The 26,609-nt window shown below is 46.3% G+C and overlaps 1 protein-coding gene across 1 annotated transcript in view; it reads left to right on the top strand.

The window, feature by feature from the left end:
- The first annotated feature begins 10,513 nt into the window (after positions 1–10,513).
- Positions 10,514–26,609, top strand: part of ARHGAP31 (Rho GTPase activating protein 31) — a 60,909-nt gene continuing 44,813 nt past the window's right edge. The window contains exon 1 of the mRNA XM_015638596.3: positions 10,514–11,486. Coding sequence (XP_015494082.1) covers positions 11,387–11,486 — 100 coding nt within the window. The 5' untranslated portion in view covers positions 10,514–11,386. The remainder of the gene's footprint in view (positions 11,487–26,609) is intronic.

Consider the following 26,609-nt stretch of genomic DNA (forward strand, 5'->3'; position numbering starts at 1 on the left):
AACTTGCTATGAACTTTGTAGTGCTGATAAGAGCAGTAGCTGTTGAATCAAAATAATAATAAATAATGAATAAATTTAAGAAAGCCTTCCAGAACTTCCAGAAAAAAAGGCTGCAAATTGCAGGGAAGGGAGCTCTTGGATTTCAGCAAATTTTTCTAGTTTTTTCACTGGTGACTTACCTCACATTGCTGATGTGAGATTAGGCCTTTAATACACAAAATTTCCCATTGATTTCTCAAACAGCTTCATTTTCTAACAGGAAGGTCCATTTTATTTAAAAGCTAAAAACACAATTACAATAATTCAAACCAGCTATGACTGCACCCTTAGCAGCCCTCCATTTGCTCCTACTCATTTCACATCTAAACAGAAGTTTCTGCAAGAGGCTCCTCCCAGAACAGGACCCATTCTGCGATCACCAAAAGCAGGTTTTTGTTGCATGTTCCTCAAACAATTAGCACCACCTCAGCAGCCATTTCACTGCCATCCCTGAGCTTCTCAGGATGACATTAATCCACCTTCTCCTCCTGATTCTCCCTGCTGGCAACCTTTTCTGTTTCATGTTCAGCTGGAGCCCAGGACTTCCTCCACCTGACTGTGCTGCCACAATAGGTCACAAAAGGACCTCAAGCACAAAATGTCCCTGGCTGTTCAAGCAGTTGCCCAGCAGCTTTCTTTTAGTTAAGGGGCTGCAGATTTCTGACTGTGTTGGAGAGTCAGAAAAGGATGTGGCTGCAGACCAAACCCTCTCACATCTCCTAAGCAACCACTGAAATAGATGAACGGTCTTTTCAAAATGGCATCATGATAAAGTGATTTGGCAAAATGCGAATATAATTTCCTGTTGACTGTTAAGGCTCCATAAATGATCTTTAGTCACTGAGCACAGTGGATCTGTGTTCTGCAATAAACAGCAAGTATGAAATAACCTCCTTCTCTATTGCAACACAAACCAAGATCACAGATTTCTTGTCCAGCCTGTATGCACTAAATCAGGAGCTCCTACAGAGACAGGCCTTTGCTTCTCAGCTTGACATCCAAAAGTTTCCAAGTTTTTAGGGTTTGTGTCTTTAAAATTTCTCTATACACATACACATAATGATTGCTGTAGCTTTTTTGGTAGTGGTTTATCCTGAAATCTGAGCGTCTTACAAGAAAATCCCTGACACCCGGAGCTGGGACTTTAGGGCAGTTGCTGTGTGACAATATTACAATCCAGAAAACCCAATACATACTGGGTTTTCTAATAACTCCCTTATCTCCTATGACTAAGGCAATTCCCAGTTTTATTAGGAGCCTTTGAGTTACTCAAATTTTCTTCTGTGATGTGTTGAAGTGCAACACTGTAGGGTCATGCATGCTGTATCCTACAGACCCTGTCTGCTAGAGGTCAGTCTGAAATCCAGCCTCTCCTTGCTTAATTTCTCCCTTTTACTGATTTATCTGGAAAACATGAATTGTAGCACTTGAGTAGTTCCCTGTACCCTCCATTCATCTCAGTTTCCCCTGAGACTGCTGTCCCACAAAGCCCATGAATCAGTGTTGTGTGCCCATGGTGTCAAAATATTATCTTACTTGGTTTTGCCCCAGCTCCATTTTTCCTGACAGCATGCGTTGTCCTAAGCTGTTCTTAAAAGTTGCTTCCATTTTCAAGTTGGAAATACTTGGTATTGTTACAAAAAGATGCTATGTAACTATAACTCAAACCACTGGATTTGTCCCAGCATCTCTTAAATTTGCCAGAGAACTGTGTGTATGGGGTGATCAGTGGAGTGAGAGTATGACACTGGCACTGAGGTTGCTCGCACTTCTGCCCTCCTCCTCAAAAGAGATTTATACCCCTCTTCTCAGGCAGGACTGGCAGATGCCTGTGTGGTTTAGGCAGATACTTTTCTAGCTAGTCTTTCTCTTTCCCCTAAATTTTGCTGTCATTCTGGTGCTCAGCACCTTTCTTATCTACCTGGAAATGTTGGCATCCTTTTTTTCTTTTTTTTGCAAGGAAACCTCTCTAGTGCTTATGGGTCTCAAGAAAAACCCAAACTTGATCCAGCTGAAGGATGTTCCTGGAATCTCCCTTAGGGATACACATGTCCTTTTCTGGCTAGAGCTATTTTGGCTCAGAGGGCCAAAAGAAGCAGCAAAGTTGGAACTTAAGATAATGGAACAAATCCATTTTGGATGCAAATCTGTGATTTCCAGGCTCTCCTCATTTAGGCTGCTATGGATCAGGCAAACCTCTCAGTCTTAAAAGAAACTTTCATTCTCTTGTCTCCCTGTATGGCTTGTTTGATTGTTTGTTTACTTGTTTGTTTGTTTGTTTTCTCCCCCCTCTTTGTTTTTTCTTTGGCTCCATTTGTTTAAAACAAGCAGAAGTAATCTTCTTCTTGCTCTGCACACCAGTAGGGCTGGGGCTGCTTTTTCTCTCCCCTTACAGTGCTGCTGTTGCAGAGAATGACGGCCAAACACCACAAGAGCATAGGAAACAACAATGGGGTGAGGGAGAAGGGTGTCTGAGCACACCTGTAACCCTATATGTACATGTTCTACTACAATCAGGGCAGAGATAGCAAAAGCTTTCCAGGAACAACCTGCTGCTAAAATGCGCTTTGGCAGGAATACAGGATTAGAGGTGAGGGAGAACACAGAGCAGACCTTACATTGCTCCTTGCCATCCTGATTTGTTGTCTCTTGGCATTCCCCCCGTGTCTTCTGACACCTCCTCAAAGACAGTGCCTGGGGCAGGGCCACACCACAGAGCTCTGAGCAAGAAGAAAAAGCCCATGGGGAAGGTTGAAGTGAAGAGGCAGAATTGCTTCCCATTTCCCAGTACAGTACGTTACAAGGGGCCCATTGCAAAGCTTGGCTGCCTGACAGTTTCGTTTGCAAGAGCTCTGGCCCCTTTCCAAGCAATTCTTTCAGGTCTCATTGTTTGGTAGGAAACAAACAAGGGGAACAGCACTGGGTGGGCACACCAGAAGAGGGTCTAAATATAGCAGGGCAGCATTAGGGAGCCAGGCTTCTTAGCCAAAGCTTACTCTAAAGATGACAGACCCGCTCTGCTAGTCTACAGAAAAGACACCAGTTCTGCTGTAGGCACCCCAGTTACACAGGAGAGGGCTCTCTAGATGTCCCAGTCCTCTTGGCCAGCTACAATGATGCTACACTAGCCATCAAAGTTGAAAGTAGCCTGTTAAGCTGAGTAAGTAATTGCAAATCACAAAGAGAATATAACTGGTTCTAGCCTGAAGTCTTCTGAGTAGTTTCTGCTATAATTTACACCCAGTCTAACTTCAGCATGAGTCAGGAAATAATCTGTACTACAGATTTGGGCAATGAGGTGTCAGAATGAAGGCAAGCCAAGCCCTTTTGACCTGTGATGGAAAGAAGATAACTTTGTGCCACCTTTGCTTGGAGGTGTTGAGACTCTGTAAATAATTTTGCTGGCAGCACTGCAGACCTGGTGACACTTCTGAAAGCAAAGGAAGAGAGAAAACAAGTCTGCTAAAGAAGTTTGAAAATGTTCTCCTTTACTTGGCATATCCCCACAAAAAACACATCCCGCTAGAACAGCCAGGGCACAGGTAAGGAAATGTTAAAGGAGAAATGTGGCTTTTCCTGAGGGAGTATAAGGAGAACTTTAATTTTACACATCCTGAGAGAGGGGACACTCAAATCTCAGGCAGAAGGAATCCCCTCACAGAGCTGGTTTTCCTGCTCAGTACCTTCAGCATTTGAGAGCACAGTAGAAAGGCAGATTGTTTTTCCACTTAACCTAGGGGCACGCCTGACCATGAGGAGAGATGTGGTGTGAGACAGGAAGAAAAAACAAGAAGGAAGAAGGAATATGACCAGCTTTGCAGAGAAGACAATAGGAGATCATTTGTGCAGACCCTCCAGAGCATTTCCTACAGGGATTTAGCTCAGGGAGCAGAAATAAGAAACAACAAATGTGCCAGAGCCTGCCACATGCAGGAACACCTGGCCTTGCCTGATGCAGCTGCCAGCACTCTGCCCCTCACAGCTGCCAGCCCCTGTTAGAGGTGTCTGCAAAGAGCACACGTGGCTTTTGCAAACTTGTATTGCCTTTCTTCCCCCTTCCTGCCACCAAACCATGCTTTGCCCTCTTAGAGAGAAGGTGTGAAGCAGCAGATTGTCCTAGCAGCATCATAGCTGGTGATTCTTCATAGGAACTCATCCTTGTGCTGGATGTTCAGGCACAATAAAAGGAATCTTAGTTGAAAGCTTGTGCTAAAACAAGATATAAGTCTCTCATACAAAAGATGATTCGTACAAGTGATCAAGAGACGACCTCAGAATAAAAGAAGTCAGGTTTTAAGTGACTTTTAAAAATAGCAGGCTAGCTTTTATCCCTAAAATAGTTAGCATCCCCTGAGCTATTTGTTGGGGTTTTTATTAAAAAAAAAAAAAAAATTATTATGAAACAGCCCTTATATTCTACAGAAAGTGACCAAAATGGAGTCAACCCCTAAACCCACTTCTTTTCTCCCTTCCAGATTAATCCTTATAATAGAGATTAGTTCTCAGCCCTTAGCCTCAAAACACCATTAAAATAATGCAAGGCTGCTGTTTTTATGCAGTCAGGTTAACCCACAACTTCCTTCTCCCGTGGCAACATGATTAGCAGAATGGATAAGAGAGGTACATCTGAAAGTGGAAATACAGGCAGTGAAGTGGGTGCTGGTTTCAGGCTGGTGAACTAGGCTAATCAGAAATTATACATGTGTGGTTTTTCACAGAGTGCTACCAATGCTGTTTGGCAGAACTGAGGACAGAAGAAACTAAATAGTTGGGTTTTTTGGTCTTTTTAAAATTTTATTATAGGCCTCTGGCTCAACAGATTTTCCATTACTGTTAGAACAGTGTTTATAGGCTAGAGGCCTGGGGAAACTGCAACAAAAGAAGTGGGTTGCAAATATGGAGGAAGAGATTGATACTTCAAACTCTGCTTCTGTCTCTTCGGCTGTGGTAGTAAAGCTGCCACATAGTGACAAAGCAAGGGGTGTCTGAAGGGATAGATAGATAGATCTCTTCAGGATTTTCTTTCCCAATTGAGTTTTCTCAGCTCCTAGAAATGTCTAGACTGCGCTTGAATATTCTGATAATCACTTGTATTCACAGGCTGGTAAGACATAAGGAGAAATGGCCTTATGTTTAAGACATTCCCCATGTTCACAGGTGTAGCTGATTGGGCTTTTTGCTGTGCTGTAGAGTCACAATGTAGTTTTAAGCAAAATTTCTGTAGGCCTCTTTGGTTAGCGGATCAGGCAGAAAAAAATTGACAAAAACATTTCCTGGTTTGGTGGCAATCCTTATTGTTGGTATTTGCAGTGAGGCAATGTGTTGAAGGAATCACCTCTGTGACACACTACCTTGCTTGTACTCAGCATAAAGTTGCCAGCTGTCTCTTTGAAGCTATTCAAAAATTTGCTGGCAGGATGCTCTCAAAAAGGCCTTTGTGACTTTGGAATGTCTCCGTCGTGGAAGGTTTGTGGTCTTCCTTCCTCACCAAATGGGTCACTCCTGCTGGTAAGATGCTAGGAGGAGGTTCAGACCATGCCTCTGAGATGAAGGAAGCTTTTTCTAGCTGTGTGGCTTGTCTGATAGATTTTTTTTCTCTGAATGTTTGTTTTACAATACTGTCATATAACACTGAGCTATCAATAGAGTTTTACACAGGGAGACATAAAGCCTTTCTGTAATGGTCTTTATATTGTTTAAATAACGAACAGTTTGAATCCCCAGTCAAGAATTAGAGATCCGCTGTGCCAGATGCTGGACAAACACAGAATTAGGCAAATGTCATGGTTCAAACAAGTTTGTGCTCTGAATAAGGGAATGGAGATATGCTCCTCATCCTGTTTTCTGTATGCAAGACATCTCTGAAAGGACTGTGAACAGTGGGAGCAGGCAATCTGGCTAAAAACACAGTTGCATGTTTTGTAGTTGTGCTCTGTACAGTCAGTACTGAATATCATGTTATATTGGGGTACTTAGAATCATTTAGGCTGGAAAAGACCTCTAAGGTCATTGAGTCCAACTGTTAGCCCAGCACTGCCAAGTCCACCACTAAACCCTGTAGCCCTGGTCATGCTGCCATGTCATGAGCAGGCAGCAAGGAGCCTTGTGGGGTGCCTCCTTCATTTGTACCCGAGGTGCTGGGATCTGCAGGGTAGCTGACAAAACAGCTGCACAGGGCAGAGAGACACACAGAACAAGGTATGTTAGGGTGTAGGTCAAGAAGGTGGAAGGCAAAAAAGGAGGGGAGAGCTGAGGATAAAGGGCTTGTGTGGCTGGGAATGGGTGAAATTAGGAACCAAGAGTGGTAGGTTCCCTGTGACAAGGATCAGCCCCACAGTCTGTGGTCCAAAATGGGCTCAGAGAAACAAAAGACTCTATGGCAGCCTTTGGCTTCACAATACACTCCTGCTTTGGCCACAGAGATGGGAGTAGACAGGAAACTGCTCTGGAGAGGGGCAGGAGAGGAAAGAGAGTGTGCTGAGGGGTGGGGAGGGAGGGTGAACTGGTGTGTCAGAGTCTAACAATGAACCGTCTGTGTCAGGAAAACAGACGTACTCGGCAGGGCTATTTTTAGGGGTTCAGATCTCCCCCTCTCTGAGTCTGCCTCCCCCCCTCTTCTGTGCTGAGTGGCGCCTGGCAGATTGGTGGAGATTTAAAGGCCACAGATAGGAAAGAGCTCAAACACAATGAAGGAAATGCAGCAGGGAGGGGAGAGATGGGTGCCCAGAAATAGCCTGTGCGACGCCTCAGCCACAGCCCCCAGCTCTAGTGGAAGGGGAAGAAATACTTAGACCTAATGGCCAAAGCTCGTTCCCCAGGCTCTCAGGGTGCTTCTGGTGTCACTGATACCTTGTCTGTGAGAACGGAGAGAATGGTAAAGAACTGTAAAGTCATTATCTGTGCTGTGTTCATTCACACACACAAGGCTGGCTCACCACATCCGTTCTCAAGCCGAAGGGTGGGTGAGGCATCGCCGATCAGCAGTGAAGTGGGATGGGAAGGTGCCTCACCTTCCTGCATGAACCTGTGGCTGACAGGGAGGCCTTTGTAACTAACTTAAAATCCTGACCTATATTTACAGGTTAAAGGGAAGGAGTTAAAGTCATTGTTGGGGGTCATGGCTTCCAAACTTGGGCTATGGCACTGCGGGGCTGCTGGCTACCACACTCTGCACATGTTGGCAGAGATGAGGAAGGAATCTGTATGGAGATTGGCTACTATGGGAATCCCAGTTTGGCCTGATGTTGCTCCTATTCTGCACTAATTTTTTTTCTTTTTCTATTTTATTTTTAGGGGGGAGAGAATTTCCCCCTTCTTTTCCAGCTGTTTCAACCTTGAATTCCATTTCGTTTTCCTCTCCAGGTTTGCCTGATCTTGTCTGTGAAGCTTTTCCAGGAGGGACACTGGCTTACTCCTTAGCCGTGCTCACTCAGACTAATTCAGAGACCTGCCCTGCCTCCTGGGTTGCGCAAATCCAGATTTCGTATTTTTTCCTCTCTGGAGAACATCGCCTCTTTCCCTCAGAAAAATCCCTTGGCTCAGCACTGATTTCAGGCTCCGATATGAAGTGCTTTATTTGTAAAGCCTCCCTTGTTTGGCTCCCACTCACCTTGCCTGACCTCCTCCTCCTCCTCCTCCTTCCTCTCCTTCTCTTGGCCACGGGCTCCCTGGGCAATCCTGTAGCGACCTCCCCTCTGTCCTCTTGCTGAACCTTATCCTGGCACTGGAAGAGCGATGGGAAGGCCCTGTAGCCCAGCCTGCCTGGCAAGAGCTCTCCTGGAGCTCCTCTTTCTCTTCTTTCTCTTCTTTCTCTCGCTGCAGCACACGCCTCTTTCAGCCTGCTTGCCATGCCATTTCCTTTCTCCAGCTCTCTTCCCTCCATGGGAACGAGGAGCTGGGCAGCAGCACAAGGCAGCAGGGCAGCAAACCTACAGCATCTGAAAGAGCTTCTGTGAATAAAGTGGGAATATTCCCTGTTTTGTTTCTAGCTTCTCTTCCTTGTACTTGTGCTTCAAATACTGTTTTTTTCTTGTCATGAGGGTGGCAGTCTCTCTGTTTTCCCCACTACAGTCCCATGGTGGTGATGGCTGCTGGTGGGTCCTGCAGCCTGGCCCTGGATACTCAGGGTCCAGGGTCCTGGCTGGGATCAGGGCAGCAAACCGCAGATAACCAAAATGAGATGGCAGCATTTGATTTCTGCAGTGTTCATCAGCCAGCAGGACCCATCACCATGGCTTCCAAAGGTGGCACCAAGAAATGGTGCTTCCAGCCGAAAATGCCTACTGGCCTGTAATAATCACCACGGGGTGAGGGTGCTGTGCTGACCCAGCAGTGCTGCTGAGTGCCCATGCTCTGGGACTGTGAGCTTTGGAGCAGGGCTGTCCAAGGGAGGGGAGGGGGTTCACGCTGCACAGGGTTCTCCCTTGTCCCTGGGGCCAGAAATCCCTTGCTGGTGACATGAGGAAGCTTTACTCATGCAGGGGGGGATTATATTTTCAAAATGTATTTATTTATTTATTTTAAAATTAAAACATCCTCTTTTGAAGACATTCTGTTTGGATAAACTTGCAAGAGGGGAGTGGAGAAACCATATATCTAAGAGGAGGGAGGGCAACGGAGATAGGGCAGGAGTGTGATGTGGAGGGTTACAAGATGAAAGTGCAGGTGGACACAGATCCTGTTAGTGATGTGACCTCCATCTGATGTAGAGCAGCGGAGGAGACCAGTGAGATTAAACATCTTGTTTAGCTCAGGGTAGGAGGGAGGGAGGGGGCTGCAGGGGGGAGTTTGGGACTTCAAAGAAGATGGTGTGGTTACTTGCCGTGGTGAACCTGTTCTCTCACCGCTGGTCCAGTGTGGAGACTCAGCTGTGTGTGAAAGGGCTGGCAACTGCAGCAGGACATTCCTCCTCCCTGAGGAGGCTGGGACAGGGCTTTATCTTCCTACAGAAGGCAGCCAGTCACCCAGACAGTGGGAGGATGGCCTGGCAAGGCATCCAGGTCTGAGCGTCCTGTTGTCTGTGCAAGCTGTGTGAAGTGCGGCCCTTGGCAGGCAGGCAGGATGCGCTGTGGCACGCGATGGCTTTGGCGGCACGCCGGTGCGGAGAGGGATCCCATGCTCTGACTCGACATCAAGGTGCTGTGAGATGCTTAGAATAAATTCAAGGAAGTTCTAAGTGTTTCATGAGGACTGAGGGTTCCTGAGAACAAGCACTGGTCTGGTGTGAGAGCTCAGTTTTCCTCCTTAGCCTGCGACTGGAAGCAGAAGGCAGGGAGGTGACGGGCCAGACATCTCTATGATACATTCTGCAAATCATTTTCCCCTCAACCTGTCAGGCATCAAGCTGTAAAATGGGGATAATTATGATAATTGCAGAGATAAACTGCAAAATCGGAGCTGTAATTGTACAAGGTCCCTCACTAGGTCCCTTGGTGTTTTTTCTTAGGCATGAAGTGGTAACATCCAACACTTCTGAAGGAAAAATTAGTCACCGTATCAACAGAACCTGAATTGATTTTGGCAGTGGTCAGATCTTAGACAAGGGCTTGATTTCTCTGAAAAATTACTCTCAATGAGTGAGGTGGTGAGTTTGCAGACGTGTTCCTCTGCCCCACGAGAGTGCAGAGCTGAGGATTGTGAAGGGAGGTGGGTTAAGGGTGTCCTTTGCACCATTTCCTGGCCAGTTTTCCTCCAAACCAAAACGACTTTCCTTGTCTTTGGCCTGATTTTTGGTGAAAAGCTGTGATATCCTGTTTTTCATTTGTTTGTTCATTTTTCAACCCAGACCCATACAGCTACATTTGGCACAGAAGAAGGGTCAGTGAAGCCTTAGGAGAGTAAATTTTGCCTCCCTGGGTACGCTGGTGGGCATACCCAGTCCTGGAAAGAAATCTGAATTTCTGGGATAAAAAGACGTGAAGTAAGTGCAAGGAACTGCTCTTTTGAGCTGACATGTGTGTACTGAAAACTGGACCAGAAAAGCACTTGTGGGGTGAAAGGGGGCGATGACACAGACAAGGCTGGGGGCCTGAAGGCAGACCTGTCCCATTTCCCTTCTTGCTGTACTGAGTCATTTCATCTCCTTATCTAAACCCCTTTGTTGTTCAGGGGGAGCCTTTTTTGGGAGCTGACTCAAAAGTATGTGAACTTAGATGCCCGGACAGCATCTGTTTCTGCTTGCCGGGGAGGAGGGAGCTGAAGGTTTCCCTCTTTAATTTCCCAGCTCTCTGGCCCCTTCTTGCACTTCAGCAGCTCCAGCCAGCACCTCCGTAGAGGAAGGCAGATCCCGCAGTGACAGAGTCATGTTGGAGGGCAGGAAGGCGCCTTGCAGAGAAGGACCCTGCGAGCAGAGGCAGAGCTTTATTGGAGAGGCTCCTGTCGGACCCTGCCCGGCCTTTGCCGAGCTGCGGGCTGGCAGAGCAGGAAGCGCCTGCATCGCCCCGCAGCGATTTCCTCCCGGGCAGCCCCGTTATCTGGCAGGACAAGCTCTCCCTCTTCTTCTCCCCGATCCCATCCCTGCTCCCCAACTCCTCTCCCCGCCTTCTCTCAGCCTCACACACACACACACACACACACACAACACACACGCAGACACAGACACACACGCACTTCACTGCCAAAAAGCGTCCTCCGCCCCCCTCCTCAGCTAACTTCCTTTCAGCTTTTTTTTTTTTGAGCTGGATAATCCTAGGATTTGTAAAACGGGGGAAAGGAGAGAGCGACTGAGCGGGAGTCAGGACAGGAAGCTGGTTTCTCATTCCTCCGACTGTCCAAAGCAGGAGGAGGGGAAGGGGGGGAGCCAAAGAGGAGCCTTGTGCAGACTCTTCCCCGGTCGCTTTTCATCAGTCCGCTTGAACTTCCAGTCTCCTCCGAAAGCCAAGAGGAGGACGACCAGACTGGGACGCCTTCTGCTGGAAGTGGCGACAGCGCGACTGACGAAACCCAGAAGGTGGCTGTGGAGGGTCCCGGGATTGCGCTGCTTTTCCCTAAAAGACATCCCCCTACCATCTCCTGCTCCCAAATTGCCAGCTCTGATGCGGGCACCCATCCGCCACCCACTTGCCTCTGATGAGAACCGTGCTGGGCTCAGGCTATGATCGCTGCTGCTGCGGGCTGTGGAGCCTCCTCTCGCCCTGACCTTCTTCTGCCACAAGAGCAGCCCAACATCTGGTGGGGATTAATGTTTACTTCTCTGGCCGGACGCTGTACGGGACCCCCGATGTTGCTCCCTGGGAGCGGGACACGGGCGGTGGTCTGAGGAGAAGAGCAAGAATTTTGTCGCCCAGCGTGAGGCCGGGGGGAGGGGGGCAAGGCAGGAGGGGGGTGAACCTCTTTTGGGACTAACCTCATGAAGAACAAGGGAGCCAAACAGAAACTCAAGAGGAAGGGAGCCGCGAGCGCGTTCGGCTGCGACCTGACGGAGTATCTGGAGAGCTCTGGGCAGGATGGTAAATGCTTCTTTACTCTCGCTCTGCTTGCAGGAAAGCCCCCTGTTCTCACTGGTAGTAGGACTGCAAAGCAGACCTTTCCAAAAGCTCAGGGTTAGATGACCTGGAGCCGATTTATCCCCGGGAAGTGGAGTCACTGCCCCGTTACTCACAATGAATGAACGATTGGAAGATTGGTGATGCATCTGCATGAGCCTTGCATGAGTAGTGCTGTGTGTGTGTAAAGGACTGGGCTGGGGTTCTAGGGTTTCCTAAGTGTGTACCAAGACAGCCCGACATCGGTTGTGGTGCCCTCTCCCACCTGCCTGGCTGTGGACAGGCTTTTTGGGGAGTCAGGTTTGGAGATCTCAACTGTGCTCAGTGTTGCCTCCTCCAGGATTTCAAAATCCACCTTAAGTCCATGAGACTAGAATTTTGGAGGACTCCAGGGAGGAACTGGACTCCAGTACTCTTCCCATGTTGTCTTTGGACTGCTGGATGGACAGAGACTGGGTTATGGGGTGGAGTGTGGTGGGTTGGTGTAGGAGGCGTCTGAGCTAACGTGTTCACCACCCTGCCTGTTTGCTCTCACTCCTTCTTCCCTTGACTTTCATGCTCCCAGGTATTGAATGAGAACACAGTAGCTCAGACAAGAGGTAACTCCAATAAAATAAGGGCTTCCTGAGTTTGAAATGGTCAGTTCTTGATGAGGGAAGGAGCAGAACATGTTTTTTTAAGGTGGGTTGGACGACAAGAGAAGTGGTTGTGAGTTTGGCCAGCAGAAGGACCTGCAGTTTAGCAAGAGGAAAAAATAAATGCATGCCTGTTACCATCCCTGATGTTAGCATTATGATCCAGGTTTAGCATTATGTTCCAATTTGAATTAACCAATTTTACCAATGTCAGGTTATGTCAAGAAAAAAAAAAACCCAAAAACTTGTAGCAGGAACGCCAGCTTAGTACAGGGAGAGCTGTACAATCAGGTCTTTCATTTGCTGATGAGCATGGCTGATGAAGTGCAGTGTGGAACTGCACTGGCAGAGGGATGGACTACATAACAGGAGTACTTTCCGTTGCACAGTGAAGAGGGCAGTAAATGTATCACTAAGATGAAATGTTATATATGTGTGTTTATTTAGGCATGGGGGAAAAACAGCGGTTCAATTGCATTGTGGGTCATCTGTAACAGGTACCGACTCTTTTAACAGATACAGCTCTTAACAACAACTGAATTGAAACGTCAAAAAAATAACAGACTTAATGAGCTGATGTCCCTTTGCCAGTGTGAGGTGCAGACAGATAAATTCCATCCAGTGGAACCATCCACGAGCCTCTGTGGTGAAGGAACTATTTACAGCTGTTTACAGGAGCACTGGAAAACAGGACAGGGAAGGCAGGCACAGGCAGTATATTCATTTGAAGCAGCAAGGGGATTTTGAAGGCAAAAACATAGTGCAGTTGAAATTAGGCCAGACAAGCAAAATCTATTACCTAAAATCCCATAGATTTTTTAAAAAAATAATCTTTTGAGACCAAGAAGGAAGGACATTTTCTCAAATCTCATTTGTGGCATGGTTCACAGTTCCAATGTGCTTATCTCTCCATGCTGAGGAGCAGTGGGGGAGAATAGGAAGTTCCTTTCCTTTTTGCAGTACTGCTGTTCAGTAGCACATCCCATTGCCCAGTGCTGTGGGATCCAGAAATGTAAGACTCGGTTGGTGTAGGTTTATTGGTAAGGGTGTAAGTTAGATTGGAAGTTCCAATTCTTCAGGACAAGGGGAAAATAAATTCAAGTATTAGAGATATTAAATTTGTTGGTTGTAGGACTTGCAGGATGAATAGGAATGACCAAGAAAGTGATGTTTTGGGGGAAAAATGAAGGTTGGGATGTCACCAGGACATCACAAACTTGCAACCAAATTAGAAAAGCATTTAGGGTATGAGAGATGGTTGATCTGGGGAGAGTTGAATTGTCCTGCTAAAAATTATTTTCAGTGACAAGTCAGTGCTCCTGTAAGCAGCAAATTTTTTAGGTAAAACTTTATAGAGCTGTATAAAGTCTCTCTATATAGCTTTATAAAGCTGTAGCTTTCTCTCTGCTTTAGTGTGTTTAACTGGTGGGATGCAGGCTCAGGTTGTTCCCTACTAAGAAGCAACGAAGTTCTAAGACTTTTCATGGTATCTGAGAGTGATGAGGAGCAGGAGAGCACTTTGGCAGCTGTCCAGCAAACATTTTGTTGTGGACCTTTCTGAAGGCAGGTTTTAAAATGCACTCAGAAGGGTTAACTGGAAAAGAAGATGCTGTGGGCTCGGCAGGACGTGAGTCATACTGATTGTGCTTTCCGTGCTCAGGTTTGCTTTACACCATCCTGCAGTGCTGTTGTGTGTGACTGGAGCTGCACAGGCAAGGAGAGGCCGAGACCTGCTTTGCCAGTGCTGGCCAAGGGAGCACAGGGGATAGCCAGGGCTAGTGAAGACGATTCAATTCGGAATTTTCCCCTCTGGGTTAGTACATGACCTTTGCAGTTAGGGGGTGCTGCACTACTTGTCCGATGCTTTGTGGAGGAGAGGCACAACTTGAGTCCCTACATGCTTGTGGTTGTTGAAGAGCAGCTTGTGCTTTCTGTAAGAACCTTAGTCCCTGTGTTGTTGCCAAATTCCAGTGGAGAGAATTATATTCTGCTAAAGGTATCAGCATTTCCTCTCTTCCCATTTAACTCTTTAATAACTTGCTAGGGTTCGCTTCAGAGACAGCCAAAGATCCTGCTGTCTTCCTTACCAGATCCATGTATCTAAGCCTCTGTTAGAAAGAACTTTATGCAGCAGAACTACAGAGTATTTAAAAATGATTAAATGGGAAGACTTTAGCAGGTACAGTGAGGCAGCTGAGAAGCCAAAAATGTGGCACAAAGCTCTTAGGCCTAAGTTGATTCTTCAGATCTGACAGAGGTCAGTGGCGATGGGCAGATGTGCGTGTCTGATGGCTGGTTAGAAACTCAGATGTGTTGAATTTACTGTGTTTCAAGTCAGTTCCTGTCAGTACCACATTTGACCCTACTTGGCCTTTTCCTGCTGGCAGCCTATACACAGACACTGGTCACACTTCTTATGGGGGCAGACTGCTATCAGTGCACACAAGCATTTAAAATCATGACTCAGGCCACAAAAACCACGACATAAAATCAATGCTGGGTTCTTTGTCTTCTCTCTGTTTTCCAAAACTTCAGTGTGCATCTGAGTTATGTTTTCAAGTCTTTCTTTGGTAAGAGGGATAGAAACTTGGGGAAAAATAAACTTCTCTTCCTCCTCACCATAATTATCAAACAATGGCTTAAATAGCAGTGTGTATGAGGACAAGCTCACATCAGACATGAAAGAATGATGGCTGGCAATACCAATGAGGAAAAGTTGTCTAATTTTGCGTAGTCCCTCCTGTGTCACTTCCTGCACTGAGTCCACTGATCTTTTGGCATATAAAAGCTTCACTAGAAAGCAGTGTCCATGCCCAGACTTTGGACATGGACAGGCATCCATGCAGAAGGAAGTGAGTACTAATGCCCTCTACTAAAACATTTTACTGTGCCAAACTTTATTGAAATGTATGGGCTAACAGATAATAGTCTTGTAGGATTAACATTAGAGTCATGTTTTGTCCTCTTGATAACCAGCTTGGTTTCCAGAGGAGAAAAATGCATGCTGCCTCTGCTGAAGTCAGTGGGAGCTGCACCTCAGGCTCTCAGTTCCTGTAATAACAACAGTATAATTTTCTGGTGACGAATGGGCCAGCAGAGAAGACAAGACACAAGTTTGTGCACCATCATTAGCTGGGGCAGGACATTCTGAACTGCCTAAGAAAACAGTCACAAAGAACAGTCTTGCTTTCGTTTGTATCACAGAATTGTTGTAAGAGTCAAAGCTGTTAAAGTGAGAGGAACTACATGAAAAGGGAGTTCAATATTTCCAGTGATTCTAACTGGGGGAGATTCAAGCTGGGATTTCAGGTATACAGCCAGGTACAACTTCCACTTTTTAAAATGGAAATGCACACAGCATCTACAAGAATTGGGTTGTGATGGTAAAAGATAATCCAGTCTTTTGCATCAGAGCCTCTACTGATCCAGACCTAACTTTGCTTCATTTGCTTAGAGCCAGGTAGGACTTGGGAAAAGCCTGAATTGTTTCCTTTGTTTTTTTGGTATGCTGGTGTCTAGATGTTGGGCTAGGAGATGCTACCTGGTCTGCATAAAGCCAAATCTCAGAGCTGATGCCTTGTTTTTATGGTACAGGTCAGCTCTGTGTCTGAGATTCCCCTATTTGCTGGAGAGCTAATTCTGCTGTTGCTTTACCCCTCCGTGGTTTCTTCCACATCTGTTTCCTGCCTGATGTTGTCTGGTTGGGATGCAGTGAGCTCAGCTTTTCCCCTCAACCCCCTCCCACACTCCCCACAGCTCCCTCAATGGCTCTCATCCTGAGCCTGTAGCACCCAAAACACTTTCTATCTCTTCATCTAATGCAGCCTATTGGCTTTGTTTGTTACTTGCTTTAGAAAAAGAGCTATTTAGTTTGAGAAATTTTGAAGCCACCAATTCCCTTGTTCTCCCCACTTGAGGCTCCTTCTTGCCATGGCAGAGAGAGCAAAGCCAGCCAGCAGTTGGCTTCAAATGTAGACAGGGAGACAGGTGAGGAAACCCTTACAAGTCCCTTGATTGTAGTATGGGAAAGGAGACAACAACATGGCTAGCCCATATGACACTTTTCTGAGCTGTGTGTCTCTGCAGTGGCTGCTTCTGCCTTGTCACAAGTGCATTTGAATGAAAGAATAAGGAAAGTTTTAATTTTGTGTTAGTGGTCTCAAAAACGTGGTAGCTCTGCCCAGCCCTGGCTCCACAAGCAGGTTCTTAAATATGTCTGAGAGCTGCAGTAGGCAAAGATTTTGCTGTAGCATAGAGAAGTAGTTCTGAGGGAAAGCAATAGCAATAATTCAGCAGTAATGTGCTGGATACAAATGAAAAGTGGGCTTGGATACTGCTTTCTTATTTTAGTACAGCCCCTTAAGCATCCTGTCCTCTGTGTGATTTTGTCATCGTGAGTTTCACTGTGAAGCTGCCTTGTCCACATGTGACAAGATAAGGAGACCTGTCACTCAGGAAAAAAAACTTCTTGCTTCAAGAACAGACTCCTTTTGGAGCCAATCATTAAACCTGCTACACAGATGTGAAGCAGCTTTTCTGGGCCCTGTGGCTTTCTTTCCTCACCCTTGCATGTCTTTTGGGATAGGAGCATGCTGGGATGAGCATGGGGGTGCATGCAAATCCATAGCACAAGTAAATGGGTGCCACACAAGGCTGCATTTGTCTTCACTTAGGACATTTTTTTAAGCTGCCTTTCCTTTAGTGATGTTTCAAAGTGAAGACATGCCCATGCTTTTGGGTAGGTGCTTTTGCTTAGTGACGCATGCAAGAAGTCCTGGGAAAACTGCTGAAGAATCATTAAAGGCAAAGTGGAGGAAAAAGACAAAACTTCTATTTTTTTTTTTTTAAAGTCCCCTTGGAAAAATGAAAATGCCACACACTCATTTAATCTGCTGCAAAAGAATGAAGAGCTGCATTCATCCCTCTCTCAAAATTAGAAACTGTGGCACTGGGGATTTCTGTCTCAAGAACTGATCAAGCTGAAAAGAAAGCTTTTTGTGGAGCCAAATTGCTTTCAATCTAGATCTCTTTCCAGACCTACCTTACTCTGTGGCTATGCAAACACTTGTCTCCATTCAAGGAAGGAAGCGGCAGGGGATGGGAGGAGAACAGGACAAGAACAGCCTCTTGCTTGGGCTGACTCAGAAATGCTTTAGTCCTGGTTTTTTTGCGTGTGATGTGTGGCTGTGGTCTGATCTACATTTTTACACTGCTGATATGCAGTGGCCACATGGCCTGCACTCTGAGGGGTCTTATTCCTGGCTCTAGTCATGCAGGCTGTGTGCATATTTCAGGTTGCATCCCCTCATCCTTCTGATGGGAGCAAAAGGGACAACTGAACTCTGAAATCTGGGGGGAAAAGAAGTGGGACTGTGTTATTGTACAGTGAAGGAGAGCTGTGGCTGTGGATCCTGAGAGCTGAGTACATGTACTGGCAGGTGGAGGAGCCAGGCTGGGCTTTGAGGGGAAGACTGGCCTTTCAGTGTCTGCCAAATCATGTCCAGTGCACAAGAGATGAGAAGCTTTGCTGCCAAAATGGATGCTGTGGAGGAAATTATTAATAATGTAACTTCTTGCATTTTCTCCACTCGCTCTCACAAGCGGAGCATCACATTTTGAGTCCCAGATACCAGCCTCTATGGCAACAAGTGAGAGCAAAAAGGCACTGGGAACAACGGGAACAGACACCATCTGTTTGCTTCTGCTACTTTGCTGTTCCTTCTTGTTCTGGATGATGTTTGTGTTACTTCCTCAATCTGTTTCTGGTTCCTGGGACCTGGATTTTTGTGTCTCTGTGGCACAGTGTTACTGTTGTTTAACATTCATGTTGCAAGCTCAGCTCCTTGTTCTGTATTGGCTTTCCATTGCTAGCACTGTGTGATTAGCAGAGAGCTCTTGCATGTTGCCTCCTGCTTTACATTTCCCTTACTGAGCACTGCAGGAGGCAGATGTGTGGTTTGCATGCACCGAGCCCCACTTTGATCCTGCCTTCTCCCCCACCCCCTGCAAACCGCATGAATCACATCTTGCCTGCAGATTTTAGATTAGGACACATATTTTGATTTAGCAAATGTTTTCTCTTTGTTGGTAGCAGCTGATTTCATCTGAACTAGGAAACCAAGGAGTAGGGATTTCACTGCTTGTGGTATCACAGCTCTCAAAGTTTCAGGGAAACAGTGGTAGTGGATGAAACACTGGCAGTGCAGGGGGTGGATGTACAACACAGGCTGATCTAGACGTGATGAACAAGTCTGGGAGACCCCCATTCGTCTGTGGGACTTGGGTCCCAAGCTTTGCTGTGGGCCTGGTTCTAGTTTGGAGAGCTCAGAAAGCATGCATCTGTAACTTGGGCTTCGCATATATGTCACAGTTCTACAGCAGCAACATTTGCTGGCATCAGGGTTGTGCCAAGAACTTATGTTGCAGTGTTTCTCCTTTAAGGGTAATAAGGGAAATGAAAACAGCCTGTCAGTAATGGTATAACCAGCCCAAAGGGCCAGGGTTGGGGGGGCTGTCAGATTGACTGCCCACATCATGGCTTGGGCTGGATCTCTGTCTGGAGGGTGATTAAAGGATGGAGAGCTACCAGCATCTGCCTCCAGTCCAGCACCACCAACAGGCTGCCAGATACACTTAGAGCTCTGATGTGGAAACCTACAGATACCTTATTGCACTGCAAAGGCTGCTAAATGGCTGCATTGCTGCTTATTTCAAGGGCAACTAGTGCTCCTAGCTGCCTACTAGTGGTTCCTTTCCATCCATTCCCAGAGCCTCGAGCCTCAGCTGTCCTTTGCTCGCATGCCAGAGCCTTCAGCTTTTCTGCTGATAACTTCAGTTAATGTGTTTTGCATTGTCAACAAAAAAACAACAAAACCAACAAAACTGACCAACCAGCTAACCAACCAAAAAGCCCAAAAAACCCAAACAAAAAAACCAAAACAGACACCTCCCCAAACAAACAAACAACAAAAAACTAACCAAAAACCCCCAAACTAAAGCAAATAAAAGAATCTGCAGTATGTTTACAATGGACACAGAGAACAGTGTAACATAAATTGAATTTAGTGTTAAATGAAATTATGTTGTGCAACTGTGCTGACTGTATTATTAACTTTCATACTTGACTCAATAGTGTGGATTCTCTTTTCTACATTTATCTGAAACCACAGGCAGACTTTCTGATCTTCTGCACCAGTGTGATTGCAGATATGAAAGTACTTAACCAGAGATTTAAGACCTACCTTTTTGTCAGGTGTTGGGGCCTTTGCATATAAAACCCCAATACTAACCTTCACCCTCACTCAAGTGCCAGGCCACTGCTACCCTGTCTGTGAGAGCAAGGAGTTCAGTCCCTAAGGCTACAAGTCTTTTGGCACAGAAGTGCGCAGGGAAGTGCCAGTCCTCTTCTGTTCCACCCCCCTGCCTTGAACACGACCCTGCAGCTGGATTAGAGTCTCCATTTTCACCCAAGTGGGGGCCCTTTTGATTTTAACAGTGCACCAAAAAGGGCAGAGCAAAACTCATGCTTTTTGCAGTTGCCTCGAGTTCCTCCACCTCAGTTGCTGTGTTCCCATTTGTGAGCAGCCAGCTGGCCCAGGCTCAAACCAGCCTTCTTCCATCCTGGTGTCAGCAGCTGATGATGTGTGTGATGGACTCAGCTCCAGGCCGTGTCAGGTTGGCTGTTTGGCTGCCTTGACTTAGGTGAGTTAATCTCTATATAGGAAGAGTTACCTTAACAGCAGTAGAAAATGTTACAGAGTCACAGAATTACTGAGATGAACAGGGACTTCTTGAGATTAACTAAACCAAATCCTCTGCTCAAGTAGGGTTAGTTTAAGCCAGTTTCCCAGGACTGTGTCCAGTTGAATTTAGAATATCTCCACAGGTGAAGACTCCACAACCTCTGTGAGAAAACTGATCCAACCTCAGATTACCATCAAAGTAAAAAAGTATTGTGTTCAGATAGAGTCTCATGGTTTTTAATTTATGTATCTTGTATTGTCAATAGGCACAACTGAGAATAGACTGGATCCCTTTTCTTCATTCCCTTCCAGCAGGTCTTCATTCACATGATTGATCCTTCTCTTATACAGGCTGAACAATCCTGGCCTCTCCTTATATGAGAGATGCTCCAGTCCTTTAATCAGTCCCATGGCCCTGAGCTGAGCTTGCTCCAGTAAGTCCTTCTTGTACTGTGGAGCCCAGAGCTGGACACAGGGCTCCAGCTGCGGGCTTGGCAGTGCTGAGCAGAGGGGAAGGATTACCTCCCTCAACCTGCTGGAAACTCACCTCCTAACTCTTCTGATGTTCTTAGTAATCTATACAGTTAGCAGAGATTTGCCTGGGTATTCCAGTTTTTGCTGGCAATTCAGTCAATAACTAACATGCAATCAGGATGTTGTAAGGGATCCTTTCTGCCTTGCTTAATGCTCTTTCTGCCCTGGTAAATGCTCAAAAGGAATTGCATTTTCATAAAGAACCCCAGTTCTTTAATGATTTCTGAGGTTTTGCTGCTGGTCAGCCCAAATAAATTAATTTATATAATATTCTGCTATGCTGCATCTTCTGAAAGCCATGCAGAGCCTTGGCTTAATAGAAAGTCTACAAAAAAAGCTTTGAAGCAACACACCTTTCTCAGGTGGTGTTTGTAAGAGCTCCCCCTCTCCTCCCCCAAAGCCACAGTGCACAGGACCAAGGCATTGTAGCCAAGCTCTTTCCTGCCAAAGCATGTCCAGCAGACTGGAGAGTCAGAGACTTTGCTGCCAAAATGGATACCGTGGGGGAAATTATTAATAATGCAAATCTTGCTTTTTCTCCACCCACTCTCACAAGTGGAGCATCACATTTTGAATCCCAGATACCAGCCTCTATGGCAACAAGGGAGAGCAGAAACGCTCTGGGAACAAGGGGAGCTGAAGCTGTGTTACACCTCCAGCACGGGGATCGAGCAAGGGGAGGGGGAACGTGCATCCCTTTGCAGGATTCTCAGCTGTCTCTGTTGCTCTTAGAAATATGCCCAGAGCAGCTGACTTGGGTTCATAGCAATTTATCTCCAGCTCCTCACTGCCCTCTTCTACACTCAGGGCTCAGCTAACTAAATGCCTTTGGAAATGCTATTATCTCCTGTGCTCTCTGGGGCCAGGAGCAGTGTGGTGATTTATCATCTGGAACAGGAAGCTTTGTTTAGTTCTATAAAGCACAGGAGAGTTAAAGAAAGAACAAAAAATAAATGCCAAATAAAATGCAAAACTCACTCTAAATCTCATGCCCTTTTTTTTACTCTCTCCAATCTGGGAATGTGCATGTATTTTAGTTTGTAATGTCATTCGATACTGTCGCATGAGGAAAAGGTTAGAGGAGATATACCTCCATCTCTAGACTAGGGATTGAACATCCAGATGGCCAGAAGACATTTGTGATGTCACTAAGCTGTGTAATTTATTTCCTGAAGAGCATCAGACCAGGTCAGCTTCTCCAATACAAACTTCATTTAAAGGATGCCACTGCTGATTTTCACTAAACACAGCAGCATCGATACTGTCTTTTTACCTGAAAGATGCTGAACATGCTCACAAACTTTCCATACACGTAGGATGCAAGGCTGAGAATCCAGGCTGGATCTGTGCCTGAACTCACCATCTATATTCACTGGCTCATCCAAAAATGCTGATTTAGCAGACAGAACACTGGGAGGAAGGGGGTGTGTGTCTGTGTGTGTGTGTGTTTATCTGCAGCTGAGTATTTCAGTTGGGATATTTTTGATACATTGGCATTCTGCATTTACCATCTCAGCAGTGAATGTGACTGTCAGTCCTGTTGCAGACAGGCAGCTTGGCAGCACAACAGAGCCATCCAGCATGTGGAAAACCCTTTGCTCCACGTGCAACTAGTGCTGGTTTTTCTGTTCCTCTCCCATTGTGCTGCTGCTGCTAGTGGTGGCAGTCACACCTCAGGAGGTTCAGATGTGTGATCAGGCAGAGTGAGCCTCCTTCTTGAGCCCTTGCATCTGTGCTGCAGTTTGTGTGAAATAAATAAGCTGTCAGTGGGACTGAATTGTTTACTTTCTTTGTTCAAAATCAGAGAGGGAAACAGCTTCACCATTTTGTTCTTTCTGTTTTTATCCTCTCAGAGTGCTCCAATTGGTAGTGCATTTTCCTTACCCTTGTTCTGTTCAGGTAATTTCAGATACATGAGAAACCCTAAATGAGAACAAACTCTCTTGTGAGATTTATTGCATCTTCTGCTTCTAATCAAGCCAGAAAAATAGAGCAACAGACTTCCTTCTGTAATCCTGTTCTCTCCATTCCAGTCCCAACTGGAAACCAGAAGTACAAAAAGGAGGAATGCAGGGAAAAAAAAAAAAAAAAAAAGTTAAAACAAATGTCCTGGAATCTCTAAGAAGAGTATAGGGTTTGGCCTGAGGTGATGGCTCAGGGGTGCAGAGGGGGCGTGGAGGATTCTCCTTTCTCTCAAATGTTTTCAGTTCCCTCTTCTTATTTGTGTATTTTTTAGCTCCCCCTGTGCTCCGCTCCCTGTCTCCCTCCATTTCACTAACTTTATTTCCAGGATGGCAGTATGCACATGTTGCCAAAGTCAATACATCAAGCTCTGTGCCCAAGGCAGGCTTAGGAGCAGTAAATGAGAAGAGCTGGTCTTGATCCATTGGGTCCATCATTCTTCCCTCCTGTCTCAATACTGACTTGCCTACTGCTGCTTAAGGTTCGCTGTGTAAAGTCACAAACAGGGGCCGAGCCAGGAAATTCAGTTCCATATCCCAGTAACTTCAGTTTGGGGTCACCCTCCAGACTTGCCAGAATGTAGATAAGGAATGGAGTCCCCTGCAGCCCTGTCTGTAGATCAGGTGGGCGTAGGTGACCCAGTGCCTGCTGTCCCTCCTCAGGGTGGCAGGCAGAACACGGTGGTAGAGGCAGCCTTCCATCACTGCTCACAAACCTGCTAGAAGCGGGGAGGAACTGATGTGACAAACACAAAGGAGGGCTAGGAGTCCTAATTAGTCCTCATTTCTATCCTGCTAAAATACCCATCTGTCACTCTGCTGCAATAATGAGATTGGAGAAGATTAACTGGATCCTACTGAGGCCCCTCAGCATGGCTGCTCAGTAAGTGTGCCGCTGTTCAGCTTTAAGCCATGCTTGCAGCAATTACACCCCAAGCAAGTTTATGTCTGGTTAGTGCTTGCATGGGAGTGGACCAAAAAAATCTGCTCCAGGAATGGGGTGGGTGATTCAGAAGATGGCAAGCATAGTATCAGCTCATCAAGTTGCTGCCTTGGCATCGTTTGGGGAAATGTTGCCATTTGGGCAACATGGTAAAACAACAACCCCGATATTTTTTAAAAAATCCCTAATTTATCTTTTTATTTCCTAGAGGATAGGGTCTCTTTTACACATGCACATGCTGTGCTGTGTCTTTTCCTTTGCAGAAGTGATTTCTGCTGGAGCTAGGATTTGTTTTTTTATCCAGTGCCCTAAACTGTCACGTAGTGTTGCTCTGCCTGGCTCAACAGCTGCCACCTCCCAGCCTAGAGGTGGGTGGAGTGAGTCTTGTTTTTGCAGTTTGTGAAATATTTCAGGATGTAAGGCACTCATTAAATTATTGATGTTAGCTCTTGGGCATTAAACAGATGTGAACTGCAGCTCTGGATCCTAAGGGCTTTTAGAGGCTTATCCCTGCCCTAGTGATGGTTCCCTGCTTGGGATTTTTCATACATCTCTTACTATAGATTTGAACTCCCTGCTGGATGGTGGAAGGATTTAGCAGATGGACAAAGGGTGACTGAAGGCTTTTCTTTGCAACATTATATACCTGTGAAGGAAATCTAATTGAGCCTTGGTAGAAAAAGGGGAAAGACACATGCGTGTTTTCTTTAGGAGAATGGGAAAAATTATAAAAATGTGTTCCTGCCTCTTGGCAGAACATGTTTGCAGGGTATGAAAAGATTTTGAATAGTTGTGATTCAAGGAACAGTGCAGGTGCACCTGACATCAATTCTTGTGCTTAAGGAAAGATATTTTCACTTGTAATGTGCCTTATTTCTATCCCTTTCCCCAATCCTGCCTCCCTGAAAAGCGGCTGGCAGCAGTAGGGCTGCTGACTTTACCTTGTGGTGATGGCAGGGTGGAGGTTGGGACTTTCAGTGCAGCCCTGTCTCTGCAGTACTTTCAGCTCTTTGCCTGGGCTGTGGTGGTGAAAAACAACACCTTGGCTGAGGTGGGACCAGGAAGGGAAGGTAGCAAGCATGGCACCACAAGCTGTTGAGATCACTGGGCAACTTGGAGGGCTGCTTGGTGGGCTCCCACTGCATGTGTATGGCAGGAAAATCCTCTCCCAGGTTTGACATGGGGTGCTGTGTTTGTGTTTGAATGGGAAACATTCAAGAGGCTTCTCCCTTCACCTCCCCTTGCCCACCCATTCTCCCCTCTCTGCTTTGGGGCGCTATGGGGGCACAAAACTCTGCTGTTTGTTATGGGGCAGAAGAAGGGTGAGGGCCATCCCTGACCCCCTCCTCCCTGCGGCAGTTTGCATGGTAATTAGCTCGTCCCTACGAGACAAGCCCACAGCCCAACAGAGCGGCGATTCAGAGGCTGAACAATGTCCAATTATCCCAGCCCTGGGAGCAAGAGACCACTCCCTGACACGTGGGCTTCATGTCCCTGGCCAGATGGCTCCTCAAACTCCCTTGGCTGGACCAGGAAGGCTGCTTGGGGAATTTGACACGTGTCAGCAGTTTTGGCTGAGTGCTTTCGTGAGCTACCAGCAGCGCAGTTGCCTGAAATATTGGGAAGAGCTCTGTGTGTGCCCCGGGCAGTGGCACCCCCTCCATGCCCCGTGCTGGTGGCTACAAGGGAACTTGGGTGTTCACAGGTGGAGTGAGATGTTGCAGCCTCAGCTTGGCTACCTGTACCTCTTGACTGGTTTGGTGACCTGCTGGAGATGTAAGCAGCTTAAAAACACACCTTCTGCTTTTCTCTTTGCATCCCAGTGATTGTGCGCCAGTGACGGCTGAATTGCTCAGACTGGAGTTTGAATTGCATGAAGGAGGTGGCAGGAGTCACATCCATGGCATGCCACAGGCCAGGGCAAGCTCTGCTCCTGCTGCTGCCTGGCTCAATGAGTGACCTTAGGGCACTCCTTTTTATCCACATCCCACCTCCCTCAGTGATTATGATGCTGGTATCATCTTTTTGCGGCAAAGTTCCCATTATTGTTGTTATGAAATGGGAAGCGCCCTAGCTGTTTTCATCACCCAGTACTGAAAAGTGGGCTCTTGCACCTCTGGGGAGCGACACATTGGGTGAGAGAGAGGGCAGGAAAGGGTCAGGCTCCCCCAGCTTGCCTGTCTCAGCAGGTTCCATACCCAGAGCCTCCGAGGGAGCTGCCAGGAACACCAGGATGGCGTTACATACCCAGAGTGCTTCGTTCTGACTTAGTGAGGCTTCTGCCACCAATTGTCACCAATACGTGACAATTTAGCTTTGAAGAGAACAAGACAGCCATTTACCATCTAACCTCTGGGGTTAGGAAATGGAAAAAACAATGCAGCATGTATCTGAAATAGCAGAAGAGATTACCCTATACTGGAGCTTGGCCAGGATGCTTCTGCTAATCTTGCAAAAAAAAAAAGGAAAAAAAAAAAAAGGAAACCAAGCAGAAAATTAAAAAAAAAATGCTACAAAGAATTTCTGCAAGACTGCAGTCTTCATTTTATAGTCTTTGATTTAGAAGGGAGAATATGCAATAGCAGAGCTTTCCCTTTGCACACCATGGGGCGGGTTCATTACTGACTCATGGATAGGACTGCCTCTTACAAGTTGCCTGCAGCAACTTCAATTGATTCTGGTTTTGGGACCAGGCCCAGTCTTAATTTATGGATAGGAGTTAATGATAATGCATCCAAAGAAACAGCTGTGAGGAAAGAAGTGTGGCAGAGAAATGGAAAAGGACACTGGAGGAAAGAATGGGAAAAGGGAATAAGGGCAAAAGTGGAATGGAGAGAAGCATGTTAGGAAATTCCAGTGTGCTTGAAAGGGAGGAGACGAAGGTTGGAAAAACTAGTCTGAGGGTAAAACTGACTGTGTTGGAACAAATGGAGACAGCTAATGAATGGTGGAAGAGAGAGGGCTCTAAGTGGGAACAAAATTCAAAATCCTGTCAGCTTTGTTAGTAGGGGTGGAACAGAGGAAGAGACACTGTTCTGGGTACAGACAGCTGAAGGATAGACAGGAGTAAAGGAACATGCTCAAAGTGGTGACAACCCTTGTTATCCAAAACTCCTCTTCCAGATTTTTACCCAAAACCAGAACAGGGCAAGAGGTAAAAAAATTATTTCTGACTGCTTTCAGCTCTTGAAACAAGCTTGGTTTTATGAAGTGTGAGGAGATACCATTGAGTTACTCTATTGCAAGTGACGCATTTTTTTCATCAGCTAACT

The sequence above is a fragment of the Parus major genome, chromosome 1 (assembly GCF_001522545.3).
Source record: "Parus major isolate Abel chromosome 1, Parus_major1.1, whole genome shotgun sequence".
Taxonomy (NCBI): domain Eukaryota; kingdom Metazoa; phylum Chordata; class Aves; order Passeriformes; family Paridae; genus Parus; species Parus major.